General features: G+C 40.2%; 1 protein-coding gene and 2 long non-coding RNA genes across 3 annotated transcripts; all 3 read left to right on the top strand.

Moving 5' to 3' along the window:
- Positions 1–11193: 11193 nt before the first annotated feature.
- On the top strand, positions 11194–13715 carry LOC112565169. The gene is made up of 4 exons (XR_003099356.1): positions 11194–11293; positions 12109–12146; positions 12884–13148; positions 13497–13715. It is a non-coding gene; the product is annotated as an uncharacterized LOC112565169 (long non-coding RNA).
- A 3998-nt stretch (positions 13716–17713) lies between these two features.
- Positions 17714–18968, top strand: LOC112564632. The gene is made up of 3 exons (XM_025239588.1): positions 17714–17780; positions 18066–18323; positions 18722–18968. Exons 1-3 carry the CDS (start codon positions 17721–17723, stop codon positions 18737–18739), a joined length of 336 nt encoding a protein of 111 aa, XP_025095373.1. The 5' UTR covers positions 17714–17720; the 3' UTR covers positions 18740–18968.
- A 2155-nt stretch (positions 18969–21123) lies between these two features.
- LOC112565203 lies at positions 21124–22714 on the top strand. The gene is made up of 3 exons (XR_003099369.1): positions 21124–21221; positions 21723–22002; positions 22444–22714. It is a non-coding gene; the product is annotated as an uncharacterized LOC112565203 (long non-coding RNA).
- The last annotated feature ends 447 nt before the right edge of the window (positions 22715–23161 follow it).

The raw sequence follows: 23161 nt of genomic DNA, 5'->3' as shown, positions 1-23161 counted from the left end.
GACATTCATGTGTTTCACTTTGAGCCCAAGTTTTACATGTTATAGTCCATCAAACAACTAAAACAGAATGACTTGTCACGCCGCTGTGACTTGCAGTGACTACACGTGACTTGCAGTGACTATATGTGACTTGTAGTGACTTGCAGTGACTTGCAGTAAGTACATGACAGTAACAGCCTAAAGTCCTGTTATTCACCTGCCAACAAACAGCAGATACTCACAATTTTATTACACAGAAGTCAGTTGAATCGTTAACCTTTAGACTTGCGATGAACCCGAAGTGAATTCGTTTTGACCGTAGACTTTAAGCTTAGTCAGGACCATAAACTTTATGGTACACAATATTGATGGTCAACTGTAGCGACCGGTGACTTGTTGAAAGTTGTTTTGACACCAAACTGTCATCGAGGGTCTTTTGGCTCTTAATTAACCATAATGGACCATGGTCTAGAAACTGACCGCCGCCAACTGTCTGAGCCACAGCAAGCTCCGTCGTCTTCACGTGGAGTTTATGTGCTGGAAACAAAGTCCAAGCAATGTAGGTGCCAAACTTCTCCGAATCTTCAACATTGAACGTGACCAAGGACTTTGCAGGAGCAGGGCACCCACCTCCGTGGGACACCACAAACTTCTCTTATCAAGGAAGCTGCGCCGCTGACCTTTCTTATAGTGTTGATATGGGATAAGAAAAGCAAGAGAAAAATTCTATGAAAAGGCACATCAGCAAAGGTCCTCTAGATAAGTAAAGTTAGTTGAGGAGTCAGGTGTACCTTTCCCACAAAACTAGGAGAAAGCAATATCACGAAAAGCACTTTTTGTGAGCGTCTTATTGTGCAAACAAAACTAGAGTGTTAGAGCCAGTTCGGGATTTGTTTTTATTCAGGTTCATAGTAATAGAGCCCATGAAATTGTTTTCCATTTTACATCTTTCGTAAACTTGTTTTATGTGATAACTTTAAAGGGGAAATAGCAATCGCCCCAACCAGTGTCGACTGGTTGACAAGCCTGAATCTCATTATAAAAGAAAGGGGTGGGGAAGGGTATGGAGCACTGTAGAGGTGTTTATGAGGTAAACAGCCTAAAGTTCTAGCCTATCATTCCAAGAATATTGCTTGTTGATAAAAACATGATACTTGTGTTGTGTCTGCTGAGTTACAGTGAATATTTTCTTTTAGCCACAATTTTCAGAATAACTGTCGGCTAAATGAATGAGTTTCATAAAGCATTGTCACGCTTCGCCGATGTTGCCTAACCGGCATTTTACGAGTACATAATTCCGTGATGTAATAGGTTCACAGTTTGTCTCAGTCATAATTTTAAGAGACAGAAAAGCGAAGACTTCAGCAGAGCGTCCACCCTAGGATCTTCGCTCATCCACTGTGGGTTGCAGGAGGCTGCCCGCACCTTGTGTACCACTCGAGTTCCAGCAACGGAATTTTAAGATATTACCTTTACCTAAGTCACGTGAATACAAAAATCAACTCCTGTTAGACATCAGAGACAGTTAATTTTGTGGGACCCAGCATTTGGTTCGTTAGTTTTGTTGGATTCTTTTGGCTCAGAAATGTGATTGAAATAAATCCGTCTCGCAAGCAAGTCACGTGCGTTCGTTGTTAACTGAGGTTTATCGTGTTCTAGACACGTGTGACATAACGACTAACGTCTGCCAGTCAAGCTGCGTGCTTACTCGTTGATCGACATCAACATACTACCAACCGCCATCAATGATGTTGAATGAATGAATTCATGCCGTTAAATATCACCAAATAATTTAAGTCTTTACCTGCTTTTTTGGCTGAATCATTTACAGACGGAAATAAATAAAGCACCATTCAAAAGCGTATATACTCTTCAAAATACGAACCGTTTGTTCCCTGATGCCTTCAAATCATCTTCCTTGCCTCTTAGGTATTTACCAGTGATATTTATATATAGTGGTATTTATAGCAAATTTAAATAATAGCAATTAGCAACGTGTGTTAAAGTATGGCAACGCACTTAAAACATAACAATGAAGACAATGCACTTTGAAGTTAATAGTTAAAATAAAGCACTTTCACAAGAACAGTCGGACATGATGTTTAATATAGTTGCAAAACGACATAGCAGACAGTTTCTGTCACGACATTGTCAGAACCTCAGCTCGCGACACTTGCACGTTCTTTCTCTCAACACACAAACGATCACGAGTTTTGCTTTTATTATAAAAGTTAACAAATAAGTAAAACACTGTCACTAACACAGTCTAAGGGAAGCCCGCCAAGGAGGATTAACACTCTTATGAAAATAATCTACGAACATCAACTCGTACATACATTCAGTCTCGCACGCAGTAGTTGTCTCCCTTTAACTGACAACGTTTATTGCATATTACTTTCAGTTCTAGTAGAAGATTGAGTGCTTTCTGTGATTTTGATGACATTGGTTACAGGCAAACACTGACTGCGGCTAAGAACGACAACGTCTACTACTACATCGCCATTCGCTGTTTGACATCGGCATTCACCATGAAACAAGTGGGCTTTGTCTTGGCCCTTGCTGTTTGTCCCAGAGTGTCAGACAATGTACAGCCATGTACTTAGAAAAGGTACAGCCCTGTACTTAGACAATGTAAGTCTTGTACTCAGACAATGTACAGCCCTGTACTTAGACAATGTAAGTCTTGTACTTAGACAATATAAGTCCTGTACTAAGCAATGTACAATCCTGTGCTCAGACAATGTACAGCCCTGTACTCAGACAATATAAGTCGTATTTAGACAATGTACAGCCCTGTACTCAGACAATATAGCCCTGTACTCTGTCCTTATGTAGCGAAGTCTCGTTGTGAATGTCCTATCGTCGTGCAAGCAAACATTACGAGTCAACTTTTAATGTGTTCTTTGCCGAAAAGAGTGGCACATCAACTAGAATATTTATTATTTTGAGTATATAACAGAAAAACATATTAAAAAGTTTAAAGGCCCTTTTGCTCTTTTCGTCAGATGCAAGAGCGTATTTCTAAGGGAGGCAACGTTTCCCTTCTTCAAAAGTAAGCAACCCCCTCTCTTGTCTCCCTTGCCTTGATCTCTGGCCGAGTGTTCAAACAGCGTATTACTGATTGTTCTAGAATTGTAGATGGTAGAGCTGGTGTTGTTATCATTTGTTGGTCTGACTGAGAGTGCAACCTACTTACCTGTGATACTGTGGGATAAAAGTTTGATTTGGATTTGAACTAGAAATTATAGCCTGCATCACCGGTCAAACATTCACACGATCTGATGTTTGTGAGGAGTGAGTTGTTGGGAGACCCGCCAGTTCTCAGGGATCAGTTGTTTGTGACGGAGGATTCAGTAGCCTCTGTAAGGATGCTCATGCCACTCAAGTAATTTGACAATTCATGTGGAGTACAGCAAGGCGAAATCTGTCGCCTTTTGCTTTTGCTTCGTTTTCACGTGATTTAAAGAACTATTTGCTAGAGAATATTGAAGGCCGTCAATTGTTATTGAGTTAAGCTACTTGTGTCAAGATATTCATATTTTTGTATGATAATGACATGACGTGATATGTTCTCTGAAAAAATACTGAAGCATTCAACGGCTTGTTTGCATATTATGCCAGGTGGTATTTGTTTGTTACTGTAAAGACAAATCAAGGGACTGTTTATGTAAAGGCAAAATGTGTAAACTACATGTTAACGTGTAAGAAATCTTGAGGTAGTGTGTGCTCTATTCAATTATAGTATTATTCAACTCAATTCTAACAATAATTTCTCAGCTGCTCGAAAGAATCTATAGGTCGTTCATATTGGCAATGTTGTCAATCCTCTGTATATCTTAAAACCTTTCACTTCCTGCACGTATGGATATCGATAAGATGATCGATTCTATATTGACTTATAGTAGGGCTGTTGTTTTTGTATCTAACTATAAAGTTAGAAGTCGTTTATTTGACATGTACGTATAAAAATGGTTTATTGACTTACATGAGAAGAGGACACATACACACACACGAGCATTGGAATTACAGACCAGACTACAATGAGGCTTCACGGAAAACACCTAACAATGTGTAAAGACCATCTTTCATGTGCCTGTGGGGACAGACTTAGCATCCCACAAGTGTTGTTGGAGTGCAGTGAAAGCAACTAGAAAGAGAAGGACTAAAACACACTTTAGATCAGGGGTGGGCAATTAATTTTCCTAAGGGGCCGCATGAGAAATTGGGATGCCGACTAATATAGTTAACTCAGTTTTACCAATACTGTATATATAGTAATACTGGCGGGCGGGCCAGCGGCGGGCCGGTCAGAGACACTAGGCGGGCCGGATCCGGCCCGGGCCGCCCCTTGCCAGGTCTGGTATATATACAGCGGCGGCCAGCGGCGCCGGACAGACTGGCATTAAATGGCTCAACCCACCTAAAGAACTATAGCATAGTCTACTTTCATCAGTAGCACCAATAGCAACAAGCCATCCAAACTTAGACTAATATAAGATAGGCAAAGAGTTAAAACAAGACAACATAACCATTAATACAGAAAAAAACCGAAAAGTGCCACAAAGAAATGACCTCCAGGCTCCCTCGGCACTAGCAGCAGGGGACAGCAACAGGAAAAGAGGTTGACAAACACAGTTCACACCAAAATAGACTTGAAAACCTCCTAGACACCAACAAGAAAATACCCATGTGACCGTTAAAATAATGGGGTATGTTATTTTGGTTCGCATTGAATTTGTGAAACTAAGACTTCTAGCTAACAAAATATCAAAGGCTACAACCTACAGGCAACCTAGTGATCAGTATAAGCAATCAAGGAATAAATCCACAGAATGGTGCGCAAAAAGAACACAACAAGAAAATACAATGCTATTTACGTAAACAGATGGTCTGATCAAAGAGGATACCGTTGGTTCGGCGGTTGATGTTTCTAACATTGCATGACATTCACACAGCGACTCGTGTTACCTGGGGAGAGCACAAAGAAAACAGCAACCCTTCCCCCTTCCTTCACCCACATCCCCCCAATATCCCCCCAATATCCCCATCCCCCACAGTGCAAAGTCACCGACAGGGGGACCCACTTTCACATTCCAAAATCAACAACAATTCCAGAATGAGTAAAACATTTTTTTCATCTGAAAACTTTATTATCTTTCGAGGACTCTGTCGCATATCTTAAGTTTAAAGCCTTAAATACTAATGTACCTGTCCAGACAGAACGGTTTAGCGATATACAACGGTTACAATGACACTATTCTAAGTATAAAACATGTCATACTGGGGACGAATTCCACTACATTCTAGTCAATGATTACTTCAAGGATTAAAGAGAAAAAATTAATTCATCAATTTTATTTTTAACAGTTAATTCTAATATTCTCTTCTGTTCCCCAGTATAAATGTAATCAATAACATCATTATCATCCTTAGTATCATTTTTAGGTTTCATGTGTGTATGTAACACTGTCTTATATTCATACTTTTATTCGAGCTCTATGTAATTGATTCAAGCTATATGAGGAAATTGTATAAATGATTTTCTATTTGTGTAAAATATCAATTTTTCCAGAGCCTCAAAGAATGAATAAATAAATTTAACATTTAAATTGTAGAAATGCCCAACCTTCTAAGGAGTCGTACTCAGTCGCCATCTGGGTCCATTCGACCTTCCTGCAATCACTAGGGTATCTGCTATACCCCAGCACATCAGCCAATCAGATTAGACTTCACCTGAATAACAATAATAATACAAAAAATGTTTGCACTTCTCAAGGTTTGGTGAGATTCACTAAAGTACCAAAAATAAGCAGCAGATAATTTAAAGAATAGTAAAGATTAAACATAGTAAACTCTTTTTGTTATGTTACAAATGGAGTGTGCAGCACCGTACTTTATCATACAACTCACATCACGCGCCATATTTTCACCTCGGCTGCTGATGATGGTGACTGAAGCTCCTCTAGGTTCTCGGAGAGACAATCCAGTCTGTTCTAATGAGAGTGATGATGTTGTCATAAAGCTGTTCTTATTCTCTATGCTAACTGACTTTATTTAAAACGTGTGGTTATAAAATAAGAGTGATCTTGACTAATGGGAATAGACTATCTCATCTGTATACAGTCACAGAGGTTCTAAGCACAGGGATGACAATTAGTTTCTTCCAAACACATCGCTTGGCATTTTTGATATAGTCGATAGAGTAGCAACACATCATTTTATCAAAAATGTGAGCAAAATGTGTCTAAAGTATAGATATATAAAGTAATATATAGTAATATATATATACATGTATATACGAACGAATGCAACTGTCTGATACAGAAATTCGTGTGTCTGTTCAGCGGATGTGGACAGGTTATGGCATTGCTTTGTGCTTTCATATCGAGGTCCTCCGAATCGTCCTCTGGAATAAGTAAAGTGTTATCCTGTCTGTTTTTCTATTTTCCACTCGCTTCATGCTAACCCAGACACTAACAGGTAACCTTATTTTCTTCCACACATAAACATACAAACTTATCAACTTTACCATCAAACGATTTGGCCGTCAGAAAATCCACTTCTCTGGCATCCACCAGGAGGTGCCTGTTGCCCCTGTGTTGGGTGACAGGTGTTGGTATTCAAGTGTTATTCTGTTTGCCTCATCCACGTCTCCATGCCTTGTTGCCGCCAACCCATTGCGACACCTGGTTACTTGTCTCATTAGTTTCCTCCGCCTTGATGTGTTGTGTGGGTACACAGGTAATAGTACTAGAAAACAACAAGAGCAAGACATGAGAAACCCCATTTGTTCTGTGGGTACGTGGGTAAAAACACTTGCTAATCAACCAGAGGAATACATCACAAATCCCATTTACATTTTCATCTAATCAACTCCCAAACTTCTGAGAGTAGAAAACGAAAAGACATTAACTCCAAAAATATACAATGCTTTAAATTGTAATAGTGAATATCTTAGAAATTATCTCTGTATTTTCTGCAGATGAAAACGAGAACAGATGACTATAATTAGGGTCCTACCAGAGCTCTCTCTGAGTTCGTGATGCTAATATTATGATAAGAGGAGATTAAAATTCACGAAGACCACGACGATGATGTTGAAAATGAGGCTGTAATTCATGCTGATGAGCTGTACAAATCTTAGTTGTACACATAAACTTACAAGTAAAAACTAAAAGCATAAAGTAGAATAGACATGAAGAGAAGACAAAATAAAGCAAAAGTGAACAAGACAGTGGAGAAACTTTGGTTGTTTTTATAACCCTGAAAAATTACATTATAATCCCTTCCATTACACTTTGTTCTTTTTCTTTTAAACCTAAATATTCTTCCAGCAACTGAGTACACTCCTATAAGTCGACAAAATATTTAAAACCCTTCAGGAATTTAAGTACTTCGCAGAGCACAGGGACGTGTGCAAAAGGCATTAAAGTCTGTTTTGTTTGAGATGGTGAGTAGGGATGACAGTTTGAGGCTGTGTTGTGGGTGACAAGTCATTGACTAAATCCATCACCATGGCTTCTACTGTCATTTCTCTCTGTCTTACATTATGTTGTTTTCTCACTTTTTATTACATAATGCATACGTGCATCCAAACGTCTCAAATGTACATGAAAAGTATTATATTTAACTTCACAAAAAGCACACATTTCCCGGTCAACCTCTCATTGATGCAACAAAAGCACTAATCAAATCCTGCAGGAAATCCTGTCAGCCACAAACATGTCCAGTAACCGTGAGCTCAACTCACTCCTGTCAAAACACAACATGAGCTCATCACCCTCCGTTTGCCCCTCAGGCCACATGACCACATCAAACAAGTTGCTGCTCTCCACTAAACAATTGTTTTAACAAATTCTTCAACACCCACATTCATTCTACTAAAAACACTACCACAATAAAATCATAAGGGAGATAATGAAGTCGTGGAAATAAAAAATATTATTTTGTCTATAAAGCACCAGGGCCTGTGTGGGCTGCGGACATTTCTATTTGAGCAAGCCTTGAACCAACAACCTATTCCTAAGTTGCTTGTTTTTTGTTTTGTTTCGGTTTGTGCTTTGTTTTGTTTTTTCTCTTTTTCCTAGGTCCATGATACTTGTACAACACAAGCTATCATACTTAAACATATTTTTAATTCCTTTTTCTCATCATTAGCTAGAAATGGAGAACAGCACAGACCACAGGCAGCTTTTGAGATCTGTACTTAAGGTTTATTTAATACTCCGAAGTAGTTACATCTCCTATATATATATTACTCCTTTCTGTTGTGAACAAAATGTGTTTCTAACAATGACATGTCTTCTCGATTCGGCTTTAGAGGGAGCTTGTAGGTGGTCAACAGGTTTGGCAGCCTACAGCTGTGATAACAATATGCATCAAATAAAAAGCTCCACAGCCTGACACTTTCGTAATATAATTAAAAAAAACTCTTGGGGGTTTGAAATAATTTTTCCATGTTTAATACAAGCATTTATGTTTAGTTTAGTTAGTTTATTCCCTATTGCTCCCTTGAGGAACATAGGGCCGCAAGAACTCCTGGCCTGCGGACCTGGTATAGGGCAGACCCCCTCAGGGGGATCCAGGTGGTCCATTGCCTCACTTTCGAATCTGCTTCTTTTGCAAGTCAGCATTGTATGTATTTGTATCTGTTTCGTCCTCTTCATTCTTCGTAAAAATCAGATGTTATCTAGAGAACAGTTGTTAAACCAGATGTTTGGTTCTGTAAGCAGGAGCGGCGATTGGACGAGACCGACACAAGAAACACAAGGAGGAAGCCTCTAAAAATAGGAGAAGATAACCCATTTGAATGTCTGAACTCGGCATCTCGCCTACTCCCTCCGTTTGTAATTAGGCTGTTATTGGACAATTTTAATTAGGTTGTTGTTGGACAATTTTAGTTGTTGTTGGACACTATTTTTAATTAGGCTGGGAACTATTAATTAGTTATTGGGAACTATTACTTTTAAGTGTGTTGAGCATTTCCCATTATAATGTGTGAATACAAGTTCACTGCAAGGTGCAGCGTTACGATGTACAGTAGCACGTGAAAGGAATGCAAATTATATATATACTTAAACAAACAACAAACTTACATCAGGATACTCATGTGCGCACCAACATCACACACAGACACCACTGACACTTCATCTGAGGTTGAGCAGCTGGACCACAGATGGCACAAACGAGTTGCAGGTGTCTGTGACTTGTACCTGTTGGCATGGAACAGTGTGGAATAGTGTACAGTCACGTGACCACTCGTGCCTCATCAGCTGCAGTCGTTTATTGTGACAATAATATCTGCAACACTGCAGTGTATGTAACAACTCAGTAACCGAGTGTAATAACTCATCTAACAACGCATGCAACAAAACGCGGAATAAATGAACATCTACAGATTACTTTTGTCCAACGAATAAAGAATAAGACACCAGGCTCCTCCTCCAAACAATACTGACAATCTTTGAGAATTTTTTTAGACTGAAAAGGAGATGTCCCCGACTCTATGGGGCAGTCCTTCCGTCCACCATTTTCATCTCAGTCCAGTTTCTTGTTTGTGCACGTGACAGTGAGATGAAACATGTCCGATGTGGATAATCGTGTTGATGAGCACCTTGTGTGACCTTTCGAGGTTTATCCTCAGCATCTTTCATCTGTGATTTCCTCTGACTTCTCCCATGACAAACAATTGCAGCTCTAAACTTTAAATCTTCAGCTGAGGAATGTGTCGCCAGACCGATCAGACAAATCAGCTTCTTTATGTTCTTCTCTGTGCAACATTATTTTTTCCATAATTAATGCATTTATTTTAATTTCATAGATTTCTTGGATAACATATAACTGTCTTGGTTTAGTTGTTAATACACTTCTTGCTCTCATTATTCTCGTTTTCACGCGTTATCCCATTCTCTTGCCTCTCCTCTTACTTTCTTCAACTTCCCTCTATTATTATTATTAATTATTATTATTATTATTATTATTATTATTATTATTATTATTAGTAGTAGTAGTAGTAGTAAACGTCACGAACTTGCTCACAGGGCTGTAATATGGCGGTAAAAATCACCATTAATAATTAATAATATTAAAACAGAATATGCTGTGTACAATGGAACGTGTCGAGTACATATTGTATGCTCAGGTAGCCGCAGGAACCTGAAATAGGTAGAACACCTGCTTTATGTTGTAAATGATCCTCGAGAAGATATTTTCAGTAGATGTCCCACTTTTTTACTGTAATTTTTTTGGTGTATCCTTGAATTCAATCACAGAGAGTCCAGCCAGAGTAAAGCACACATTACTTATAGCTTCATCATTATTTGATAATATTGGATGTTTTAAAGTTTCGAGTTCTGCCAGGTGTCCCGAGCATCCATTAATGTCCACTTGTGATTAGAATGTGGACAAAGCCTCAGAGTTGGCCACAGATGCTAGTGATACAGCTGCTAGTCAATGTGCTCTATGTCTATGTTTCTATTGTCTCAGTCCTGTTGTCGGCACCGAGCAGTTTGTCTTGATGTACATCACGTGTGTTCATACTGACAGTAATCAACAGACAGACAAACAGACTAGAGTGGAGCTGATGTCACAGTTCTGTCAGAATAAACACGATGCTGTTACACAAATGTTGTCTTTTGTTTATTAATTTCCGTCCAATAAATTTTAGTCATTATTCCAGAACTTTTGACTTCTTCCCGTTATGTATCTTTTTAATACAGTTGTCCTTATCATAACCTTGTACATATTGATAATTTATATAAATAAATATTTATATATATATATCTCCGTTACTCTGTCGTGATGTTGGTGAAGGACATCGAGATACACAATCTTCTGGTGGGAGCGGTGTTGAAAATCGCAGAAAGTACCACACGTACACACACACACGCACGCACGCACACACACACACATTCAGTCAGGGGAGAAGCTGACCACGAGTTCTAAAAGATTTTGTTCTCTAGACACAATGAACAGCGCACTGTTACAATAAAAAGCCTTCTGCCTTTTGTCATTATTGTTTATGATGGATATTTAATGAGTATATTTTGAAATTAAATTCTAAATTCTACAAAAGAATGAAATTAATAAAAACAAACAAAGAAAGTTTGAAATCTAGAACAGAAGGAGCGTATGGCTTATTATTATCTTCAATATCATGTAGTCCCAGTTTTCAAACGGGGGCATAAACAAAATTTTTTTGTAAAAATCATATCCTGGACACGCCAGTCACGAATCCAACTCAATAAAAGCAAAGCACCCGGGGTCTGGGCATTGACAGGGTTTGCAAGACCACACAGTTGCTTAGGAAACTGAGGTAAGTGGCGAACATCTTGGAAATGAATAATCCTTTTCATTTGTTTGTTTTCTTTGTGGGTTTTTATTTTTTCTTATAAGCAGCAGATGGCCATTATTTCATTTTATGTTTTGAAACGATTAGGGTTTAAGAAGCCAACCTATGCGAGTTCTGTTAGAACTATTCTGTGGCTTCAATTTTCAGGCCTGGACTCTTTGGTGATGACATCCTTAACTTATTTAGTGAGGCAGAGACACCAGCAACTATTATGAAACATGCAGGGTGTTTCCACATTTACATATAATGATTATTTATACGTGTGGATAAATAAATAAAATTGACATCCAGTTTATAGAAAATTTTAGTCATTCTGAAATTTTATGACATAACAAGAAACTATTAAAAATGAAATATTCAAAAACTACTCTATTTCCCTATTCTCTATTTAGAAATGTCTTGCAACTTTGCTTGTATCTACTCACGTTATTTTATAAAGAAAATATTGAAGGGAACCCTGTTAGTAACGAGAGAAAAGAAAAAAAAAAACAAGAAGAAAAAAAATGATAAAGGAAAGACAGAAGAAAGAAAGTTACATACAAATTACTGCATTCGCGCAAGGACCGACGCTCGCAAATGAATGGATGAATACAATTCAATAAACGACAGAATGAAAGACACTTGATATGTCGCATTGTCTATAAATAGACAGAATGTTACGAACATGTCAATCATCCAATGTATTGCACTTAGTCCTACACGTGCGCTGACAATGTGTGTAGGGATGTGTAACAGCTGTTTGAAATATATCTTGATTGCAATCACGTGACTTGTTTCAGATCCTGATCGCTGCCTAATTATCTTCAACATGAGGAAGGTGAGCATGAATCACCATGTCTTTCACTGCTTTAATCGCTTCTGTATTTCCTGTTTCCCTTTGTACCTTAATTACCTACAGTTGGAATCATAACAAGTACAAGGGTCTGATGAGTTCAAAGTTCAGGCTGTTCCGTCAACTCGCAAAAGCCTCTGTGTGCTCACGTGTCAAGGGAACCTTCCCGATGTTTCAGGCTCCATCAACACCACCAACCGCGTCACGCCTGGGTTGACCTAATAATAATTAGCCAACATGATTAGTCTCTCACTGCACCTGAGCTCAGTCCAAGAAGAAATTGTTGATCACCAGGTGTTTGAAGGTGTTCACATGTTGGTGTTATTTTCTGTTGATGATGTTCTCGACTTTGCTGACGCTGTTTGCTTCATCCTGACTTTGCTCATGGCTCTGGTGATTCCATTTCATAAACACCGGCCCTGAGTCCCAGACTCACCTTGTCCTTGCTGCCCGCCATCACTGCAACAGCTCTACGGAGGCTGCATGATAGCTTGGCGTAGTAATTCTAAAGTATCAAACTCATCAGACAGGTGACAGTAAGAAAAGTAGAGATATTAGCAGAAGTGTGTGTGTAGTATACTAGTCATGCCATCTTCAGGTGCAAGCTGTGTACGTCACGTGCTGATCACGTCATGTTCACGTTCAAGGTGTATGTCACGTGCTGATCACGTCATGTTCACGTTCAAGGTGTGTATGTCAACTGTTGGTCATTTGATGAACAGGTGCAAGTTCTTCTGAGTCTTCTCGTCATCATTCTCCATCACTATGCTGACGCAGCCACGTGCGCATGCGCAACTGATGCGGTGAGGTGCCGAAGTGCTCCTGGAGTCTGGAACGAACAAGTCCACGTCATGTACCCTGGGTGGTGCCTTCAGTACCTGGGTGTGACCACTCATGCTGGAGATTACTATTGGAGGAAGATCCGTCTCAGCGATGGTGAGATTGCCTGGGTTCCTTCCAACTGGGTGATCATCGAAGCATGCTGAGGTGGGTGCTGCTGCTTTATGAAATACTCTGGCGACTGATGTTTAAGGAACGTGTACTCTTTAGTCTGAGAATGCTTGCTGTTCAGTTATTGTGGAATTATTTGGTTTTTGTGTCTATCTTGCTTCAATTGTATGTTCTCCATCGGCTTTCTTTCTCTCTCTCTGCCCCTCTCACTCCCCATCTTTCCTCTCCATTATCTCATCCTTCTGTTGTTTGCCACTGGCTCCCACCTGCATCTTCTTCGTCTCCTCTTAATTTCTTTATCCGTCCCTCCACAAGTCCATCAAAAGCCGGGTGTAAGGAGCCCACGTGACATCAGACGTAATGCACTGTTTGTCTTGTCATCAGGTGGCAGTTAGAGGAACTTCGCCCATTGACCCTGGACTCCAGGGCCTGTCCACAACATCTCGACCTTCTGGGCGCCAGTTTCTTTACACGACACTCAGCGACCGACTTTCTACTCAGGTCTCTGCCAAAAGTCACGTGACATCCACCATTTTGTTAGCTCGGGTAGAGCCTGTCAGGCCTGAAGTGTTGTGAAAAATAAAGCTGTTGAGAAAAAAAAAACAGTGTGTTCTCATTTTGAGCCATGTTATAAACCAGCAGGTGTTACAACCACACCATCACATGACGAAATGAGAACGACTTGTCACGCCGCTGTGACTTGTAGTGAGTATGTGTGACTCACAGTGACTACAGGTGACTACATGTGACTTTTAGTGACTACATGTGACTACAGGTGATTTGTAGTGACTACATGTGACTTTCAGTGACAACATGTGACCACATGTGACTTTTAGTGACTACATGTGACTACATGTGACTCAGTGACTACAGGTGACAACAGGTGACTTGTAGTGACTAAATGTGACTCACAGTGACTACAGGTGACTACATGTGACTCACAGTGACTCACAGTGACTACATATGACTGTCTGTGTCTGCTCGCTAGAGGCAGTTGAGTGAGTGGAATCACTGCAACCCGACATCAAAATCTCAGAAGGAATGACTGAAGTGTCCAACAGAACTGAATTAAACATACTGCGATAACAAATATACATTAGCGACATAATTCTTTCAAATGAAGTAGAAGGAAATGAAATCGTTACACTCAAGAAAACAAAGTAGCCTTGATTACAACTTTCGGCAGGTATCCGCACTCCTTCAGCATCCAGGTGACTGGTGTCGCGAATACAGCAAAAGCCTAAAGTCTTGTTATTCACCTGCCAGCAGAAACTGATCTTACATATTGACTGCTCCTGAGACAAAGCATGGCGAGAAGCACTTACATCGCTGGCAACATCGCTGGCAACATCGCCACACACATCAGTGCCATGTAGCAGGTACAAAGGTACATGAGCCGCCATGGTGTGTTTACACTTCCGTCTACACCTACAACCTTACATCCAACTAGTTCTACTCTAAGATCAGGTGTTTGTAAATGTGTAAAAAACAAATGTTATCTGCTGACCTTGTCTGCTTTTGGGACAGAGCGTGGAGGTGATTGTAGAAAACGAGAAACCCACAGATAAGACCATACAGCAGATAGAGGCAAAGAGTAGAGATAAACTATCATCACAGCTCTACAAGGTACGAAACGTCTGCTGAGGGAGATAAAGAAGTTTATATTGAGAGGGAAATACCACGTTGTTTATCTGGTGTAAATAATGATGTATCCACATCCAGTTTACCACACTGTTAAATACACTTTGATGTCAGAAAGCAATCGAGAAAAAGCTCGTGTGCATTTTAAAACTAAACAACTTTAAGCTTTTAATTAAACACAAACACACATCGTCACAAAGAATATGTTGGACCTTGTCATCGACTGCTGTCTGTGTGTCTATGACAAAAGCAACTTAGTGCTCGTTTGATGTGTGATACCCTTGTGCGCTAGGTCGTCACAGTAACAACAACACCAACAACACCAACAACAACAATAAGCGTGTGATCTACAGCGAATACTCACACTCACAAAGCAACATGCTCTCAGTGCTTAGGACAGAATACGAAGAACGGAAGAAGAAAGAACTATGCAGACAAGGAATAAAAGACAATCATTGAAGACTCAAAGAGGAAATAGGAACAAACAATAAACATGAAGTGTGTCTATAGTCCACAAAGGAAGACGAGCATGCAGACTCGCCAATGGACTATAATCACAATATTAACAGCAATGTTCATTGGTGTGTGGAGTGATGCTCATGTAGCAGATGTAACCTGGAGTCCGTTGGAAGGAGAAGCACGAGCTCTGTGTGTTGTATGCGAGTCAGTCAGGTATCTATGGTAACCGTGCTGGTCACATGACGAGGCAAAGTTTCTGTCACCAGGAGCAGGTTAGTACACGAGTAGGTCTAGCAGGGTGGGATGACTACATCCAGTCTGTTACCTCCACTCGCCAAGCCCTGCTGAGGGAGAAGATGAGAAAAGCTTGCCAGGGCAAAGGTCACAGTCCGCCCTGTCTGTTGTAGGCGGAAGTCGTCGTGGAGAGAGATAAGAGATATGAAATGTCACTGGTTCTGGACATATGGACGTACTTTAATCTCTTATATTTAGAACAGATATATAGCGCCTTTGGTTGAGCTAGGGACTGATCCGTGAAAGAAATATTGTCGTCAGAAGATGACACGACTTGTCTCCATCCCTTGCCACACCCCACCCTCACCCTAGCCGAGGGGAGTACTCCCATACCTTGTGGGTAATCATTGGACAGATGAAGGTTAAGGGAGTAAATCGTCTCAACGCCTCATGATGCTATCACCACATCACTTGCCAAAAGTTTTCCATGATACAAAAGCATCGTCCAGGCCCTAGAGGCCGCGTGTTCGCGACTATGGCGACTATCCATGTGTGAATGGTATGGACCGTGGTCTATAGAATGACCGCCGCCCATTGTATGATCACACAACAAGGTCCGTAGTCTACACGTGGAGTTTATGTGCTGGAAACGAAGTCCAAGCATTGTAGGTGCCAAAAATATATTAAAAACTTTCTCCAAATCTTCAACATTGAACGTGACCAAGGACTTTGCAGGAGCAGGGCACCCACCTCCGTGGGACACCACAAACTTGTTATCTTAACAAGGAAGCTGACCTTTCTTATCGTGTTGATATGGGATAAGAAAAGCAAGAGAGAAATTCTATGAAAAGTCACATCAGCAAAGGTCCTCTAGATAAGTAAAGTTAGTTGAGGAGTCAGGTGTACCTTTCCCACAAAACTATCATATTATGAAACTATCATGAAAAGCACTTTTTTGTGAGCATCTTATTGTGCAAACAAAACTAGAGTGTTAGAACCAGCTTCGGGATTTGTTTTCATTTAGTTTCATATCAATAGATCCCATGAAATTGATTTCCACTTTACATTTTTCGTAAACTTGTCATGTGGTAGCTTTAAATGGGAAACAACAATGGCCCAACCAGTGTCGACTGTTTCTTGTTGACAAGCCTGAAACTCCTCATGCAAGAAAAGGTGGGGAAGAAGCAACACTACAAGATCTCTGTGGTCTGTGGACATCTACACAGCCCCGCCTCACCAACTACCGACACCTTACCCCCAGAGTCGGTCTTTCCCTTCTACCTACACCTCTCTGTACCAAGCAACAACCTACAGACTTTCGGCAAACTTTCATCCTTCCTTCTCTGGCTCTGTGGTTTTCAATTTTCTTTCCTTGTTCTTGAAACACATTTTTTTCTGAAACACCAGGATTAGGATTATATTGTCTGCCATATTCCACCTAACTGTTCCCCTCGCCACACGTTCCTGTTCAGTCCTTGAACTTCCTGTTTGCCATAGTGTCCTCTTTATTTTTCTTAGTCCTATAGTCAACTGTCAGTTTTGTTTAATAGTTGGTTTTTAAGATGAAAAAATGTCCTCCAAGAACCCGGAGGTTCGGAGGCCTGGGGCAAAAAACAAAACAGTCATGGACACGTGATCTGCCAACGAGCAGACTTGGGACCTGCCGTTGGATTCATTTCGTTGGGGCATCGATGGTGCGCTTGCAAGCATATAACAGGAAGAGAATGTTGCTGAAAGCACTAGAATATTTGCTGCTGAAAACAATGGAAAGGCCAACTTCACATATTATTAATCTTTTTTTATACCTACAGCGAAAATTACTTCAAAATCTTGTTGAGTGAATTTGATGTGAGTGAACCGCCCTCGTGAATTTGATGACAGTCCAGGTTGGTCTGTGTTCTCAGTGCAGCAAACAGACAAGATCGTTCATTGCAAGATATTTATATGACAAGGTAGATATTCATTGTCTGTATATCACCGCATATAAGCACCTACAAATATTTACCTGTACTTGCCTGAGTGGATGAATAAAGTCGCTTTCCTCAATGCCAAATGCAAACGGTTAGTAAGAGGACAAGCGGGAAAAGACAATGTTAAAATAATCAAAACAAGAAAGAAATAATAAACTGTTGATACATTTTAGAGAAGAAACAGCCATTGCTTACAAAGTAACAACAGAAGCCTGCCATCTGTGTCACCAGATTGTCTGGTATTGTGTTCCTGCGCAAACACGGGCATGTATATATGTTTCTGTGATGCACACCGCATGATCACATGACCACCGACACCTGTGCAGGTCTGTTCACGCTGTTGTCTGTCGTCACGATGAGGAAGGTAAGCTGCATTCACACTAGTACTTACTGTTCCGATGTTTAAATGTGAGTCTTGACTAAAATCAAGGTGGACAGCCTGGCCAGTGCTTACAAAGTGTTCATAAAGTATTCGGAGACAGATTGATAGGCTGATACCTTTATTAGTGGTTTGTACATTTGTTGTTGTTTTCCTTGTTTTCGCTGGACTCTGCTAAGCTCTGTTTGACAGCAAGTCGTTAGAATCTTGTTGTCAGGCCTTTAAATGAGAGTGCAGGTAGACAGGTAAGTCGTCTGCTGTTTTTTTCAGGTGCAAGTTCTCATACTTTTGGTCATCAGTCTTCTTCCCCACACCGACGCATTCTATTGCGCATGCGCGAAGGAGGCGGTCAACGTGCGACTCGGTCCAGGAACTAATTACCCCAAGGTCTCTACGCTGTACCCCGGGTACTGTTTGATGTACCACCGGGTGATCCTCTTGAGTGGTGGTTACTACTGGATGAAGGTCGTGTACGACGGTCAGAATGCCTGGGTGGCTTCTAACTGGGTCTCAGTGACACCATGCGAGGTTGTTTTTGTTTGTTTTTGTGTTTTTATTACACAGGACATAGAATACACCAAATATAGCACATTATGTACGTACATAAGCACAACACATACAAACAGTAACACAGTCACTTAACAGTAGATGCTTCAGCTAAACAGGCCGTGCATGGTGCTGTACACAAGGTCTTCCCTCCAGGAACCCTTCCCCTCTTACACAAACACACGCACACACACACGCACAAAGTACATACACACATGTAATAACAAAATTTTGTCCAAGAACCTCTCACACAGGTGTGGTGTTACAAGTGTGCTCTACAGACTGTCTTCTCCTCTACTCTGTTCATCCATCAGGTACTGTTCGTCAGTTACCTCATCATTCGTGTTTACACTGTTGGTTTTCATTTTCATTTCTCGTAGAAGACATCCCTCTACTAACAAGTGAAGCACTCAACTGAGGACCTGCCCAAGCTCATCTCATTCTCATCGAACTCTCGTTGCCTCACACGTCCTCTACCTCCTGTGTTGCCTCCACGAATGACTCAGGCTTACCCAACAGTCACGTGTGATAATCTGGTAAAGAGTTGTTATTGAGAATCTTTATTGACTATTTCGCTAGAGCTAGTCCGCTGAGAGGTGTTCTCATAATAAAAATGATTTGAACGTATGCCACGACAGTGTCCTGGGTTTGATGTTTTACAGAGCAACAATATATATATATGTATGAGATAATAGCAATATATGTCACATGTTATCTGTCCATTGGCGATAGTTACATGATGGTTAATAGATGACACCTGTACAAGAGCGACACAAGACACCAAAACAGTTGCACCTGTCTTTCATTTCACCAAATAACCTGAATGTGTTTCATATTATACAACTTTCAACCCCCAAGCATCACAGAAACAAGTCTCAGTGATTGACACTCTACACGCTTGGTGCACGTGTTGGGTCCTTTCCACAAATATTCCGTTTGTTACTCAAACCACGAAGTCCATCTGCAGCCGAAATCGTTAAGAACGGTTACAAACATTTTGGGAAAGTGAATTTCACCAGACAGGTGTTACTGGAGGCTTCAGGTAAACAGCCGGTAGATGATCGTAGATGTCATCCCCAGAACCAGGAAGTTTCGAAGCCTGTGGAAGCAAAACTAAACAGTCATCAACGATGGCAGCAGGTGAACAAATAAACTGTTGTCATGAGTACGATAACGGAAAATACTGCAGGACAGTTTTTGTTGGGATATCCATTAATGGACTTATTGTGTTTGTAAACATTTCACAGCAGGAACATGATTCTGTCGACATTACTAGGATATAGAAAGTATTGGCAGAAAAGACTTTGTCAACATCCATCATAAGCCTAACATAAAAATAGCCAAACAACTCGAGCAAACACGTATATACGGAGGAGGTATATCTCTGTTGATGGAGCGATGTGTCTGTAAATAAACAGGATTAAAAAATAAAAACACTGAAAGTGAAAATTGAGATCGGCATCGAGAGTGGGCATACATGATTTGGCTTCTTATTCCTAAAAACGAAGCTCTAGTTTAGCAGTCTCTTAAATTTCTTTATGACAATGTTTATGTTACCAAGTTTGTATTGTTTGCCTGTTTATATGAATCTAAGCTGGGATGGCATGCCACTATGGCTACTTAGTTGCTGACTCCGAGTAAAACAACAAGCCATCTACCTGCCCCTCCTCACCCTGTGACACTGAATAACGGACATCAACAGGATCATCCCTGGAGTTTTAAAAAATACAAAACAAACCAGTCAACCTTGAGCTTTCTTCATTGAAATCTCTGGCAAATTGCGGTTAGTCATTCAGGAAGGGTGTTCCCCCATCTCCAGGTAAAGTGCACCATTAACACGTGACACCTGGAGTTATTGGTGATTACCCTGGAGTGTGGATAGTAAATAAGGCTGACACACGGTGTAGATACAATTTGATGTCCTTTAAAAATGCATCGTGACACAAGAGTTTAATAAGAAATTATTTTTGTATGAAATACTCTGTTTTGGCGTATACACCAATGGGATTTTTGATGTTACATTTTAAGTCTTGTGACATTACTTGTGTTAGGTCACGCAGTTGTGAAAAAAAATTGAAAGGGATCATGCAAGGAAAGAATAAAAAAAGACGAAAGATTGCGAAAGAGAGAAATAAATTAACATAAGGGTAACAATACCGAATGAATGCAAGGAGCCAATCAAGCAAATGAAAGGATGGATACAAAAATCAAACTGATTTAGGATTCATAGAATCAGAGCTTTGTTTACATCTCTACCGGTGTATGTAGTCTTCACACTTTGCATTCGAAAACTTTTGTGATTAAAATATATTACAACTTTCCCACATGTATAATTATAGTCCATGGGATGATTCGTAATGAATGTTTTAGTTGGATTTGAATTATAACAAAATTTGTAAAAAAATAACTATTTGAGTAACCATTATTTAAACAAAACAAGGATGAGACTGTGACACCTGTAAAATTTTGGACAGTGTCATAACATCCTAGTGAAACCACTCTGAGATTGCTCTGCTAATTGTTTATTGGTTCAGACGGAAAGTGTGACATTTCTGTTTAGTTAACTTGTTGTACACTTAGTTACTATTTTGTGATCTTGTTCAGCGCGATGAGTCCAACTTTGGCTGACATATTGCCCTTTATAAATTGCCACTGATTTTTTTTTTCTACAGGTAGTGCAAATACAGGGGGACTGAAGAAAAAAACCGTTTGCTTTCAAACGTTATGTTTCGAAGAGTGTAACAAGGGTGCATTATCGTAGTATGTACCGAAATTAAAAACCTGCAGTCACGTGACATGGTTTGTTCCTATTTAAGGAGCAAAGTCTGTATAGGTGATTCATATCCACACCACAGCCTGACCATCGTCAAGATGAAGAAGGTGAGCATCATTTGCAAAGTCCCGTGATTTTTGCGTTTTTGTTTGGTTGTTGTTGTTGTTGTTGTTGTTGTTGTTTTTGAAAATCGTTTCATGCTTCTTTTTCTATACTTCTCTTTCTTTTTTCTTTAGTTAGTTTTTTTCTTACTTTTTCTGTGGTTTAAATTGATTTTGTAACATCAAAAACTACATACGTTTGGTGTTGAATAAAGTCGTATATGAACAAATTCGTGGCAAGACATTCACTCGAAGATAAAATCGACGGCAGATAACAAGTTAGTAAATTAAAATCGAAAAGAATTTTCATTAGGACCAGGACCTGCAAATAGGGTAACACACTGCTTTCTGACTCAAACTCATTCATATGTGAATTTAGTGCAAAGTTTTGATGTGGTCTTTGCTCTGAGTCAAGCTTGTGCGTGCTCTTAGTGCAGTGAAGTAATAAACGCGTATTTTTATGTCCCATACGTTTCACACCTCACCTGGTGGTCATGTGTTGTCCAGGTGCCAGTCATCCTTGCTCTGCTCGCCATCATTCTGTGTCACCGTGCGGAGGCATTCATCGTCCAATGCGCATGCGCAACTGATGCGGTAAGAGTGAGGAACAGGCCTGGAATCTGGAACACGCAAGTCCACGTCATGTTCCCTGGGTGGTGCAGGCGTTACCTTGGAGAAACCGCCAGGGCCGGAGATTATGTTTGGAGGAAGATAGAGTACGACAATGCTCCTGCCTGGGTTCCTACCAACTGGGTGCAAATCAAGACCAAGTTTTTCTTTTGCTAAGGTGTGTGTTACTACTTTATACAATTCATTTGTGTATGAAAAAAAATATAGTTTACACCTGAGCAGTAGACACAGTTTCCTTTATCCTTTCTCTGTCCATGTACATGGGAGGGAGGATGTGACTGTAATCAGTTTTTTTCTACTTTCTTGCTCTTCCGCATTTTCGAAGAAGCGAGCTCTCTATTTGTGTATAGTTCCTTTCTCTCTCTCTCTCTCTCTCTCTCTCTCTCTCTCTCTCTCTCACAAACATATGCACACACTTCCTCCCCTTTCTCCATCTCTATTCTCGTCCTTCCATTTTCTTGTCTTGCATTACCTCTCTTTCTGTCTTCCTGTCTTTTCTTTATTTCTTTCTTCATTCTGACAATTTTGCGTCCATCACAACCCGAGACTTCTTCTGTCGCTCGCATGGTGTCTTAATTCTCATGTTCAACTCTTGCAGTTCACATCAAACGGATCGCCAGAGATGTTCAAGTGAACGTCTGCCCTTGGATCTGCGTGCAGTCACCTGAAGCACCCGGTGTCTGTCCACATCTCTGAGGATGCTAATACCTGGCGACTGTGAATGCTGAGCCAGTCCCTTCAAAATTTCACGTGCACAAAAACAATAACTCCAATTATGTTTTTAGTGGACATATAATAAAGTTATTTATAAGAGATTCAGTATTTTTTGTTAGCTTCTTTAGAAATTTTTATTTTCAAATTTTATTATAATAAAGACGTTTACCAAGCAAACTATGAGTACGGTTTGTTTCTACAAAGTCTTCATGTAACCTGCCAGCATTGCTCCTTGTCACTTTGACTGCGTGAAAAAAGAGAATCAAAGACTAAGTATGAACGATGGCTGACATCCTAACAGATGACAAAGTGACGATGGCTATTGTAAGGTCATGATCTCTGATAAAACCTCTTGCAGTCCCAAGCCGACAACCGAGTGTCAATTCTATTTCTTAGAATGACTCTACTGTATATGGTAAACATGATGTGTGCATCTCACCCACATGGGGAACAACAGTTCAACTAAACCTTGTGTGACTGTTCTTAACCAATTTTGGAATGACTGGTCTTAATAAGATACCACATACAAGCTCTAAAGACTTCAGAACATTTAATACTGACAAGAATAAATGGTCTCGTCGCACTTTCATCCTAGCTAAATC

The sequence above is a fragment of the Pomacea canaliculata genome, linkage group LG5, assembly GCF_003073045.1.
Source record: "Pomacea canaliculata isolate SZHN2017 linkage group LG5, ASM307304v1, whole genome shotgun sequence".
Classification (NCBI taxonomy): Eukaryota; Metazoa; Mollusca; class Gastropoda; order Architaenioglossa; family Ampullariidae; genus Pomacea; species Pomacea canaliculata.
This window is presented reverse-complemented; position numbering and strand designations above follow the sequence as displayed.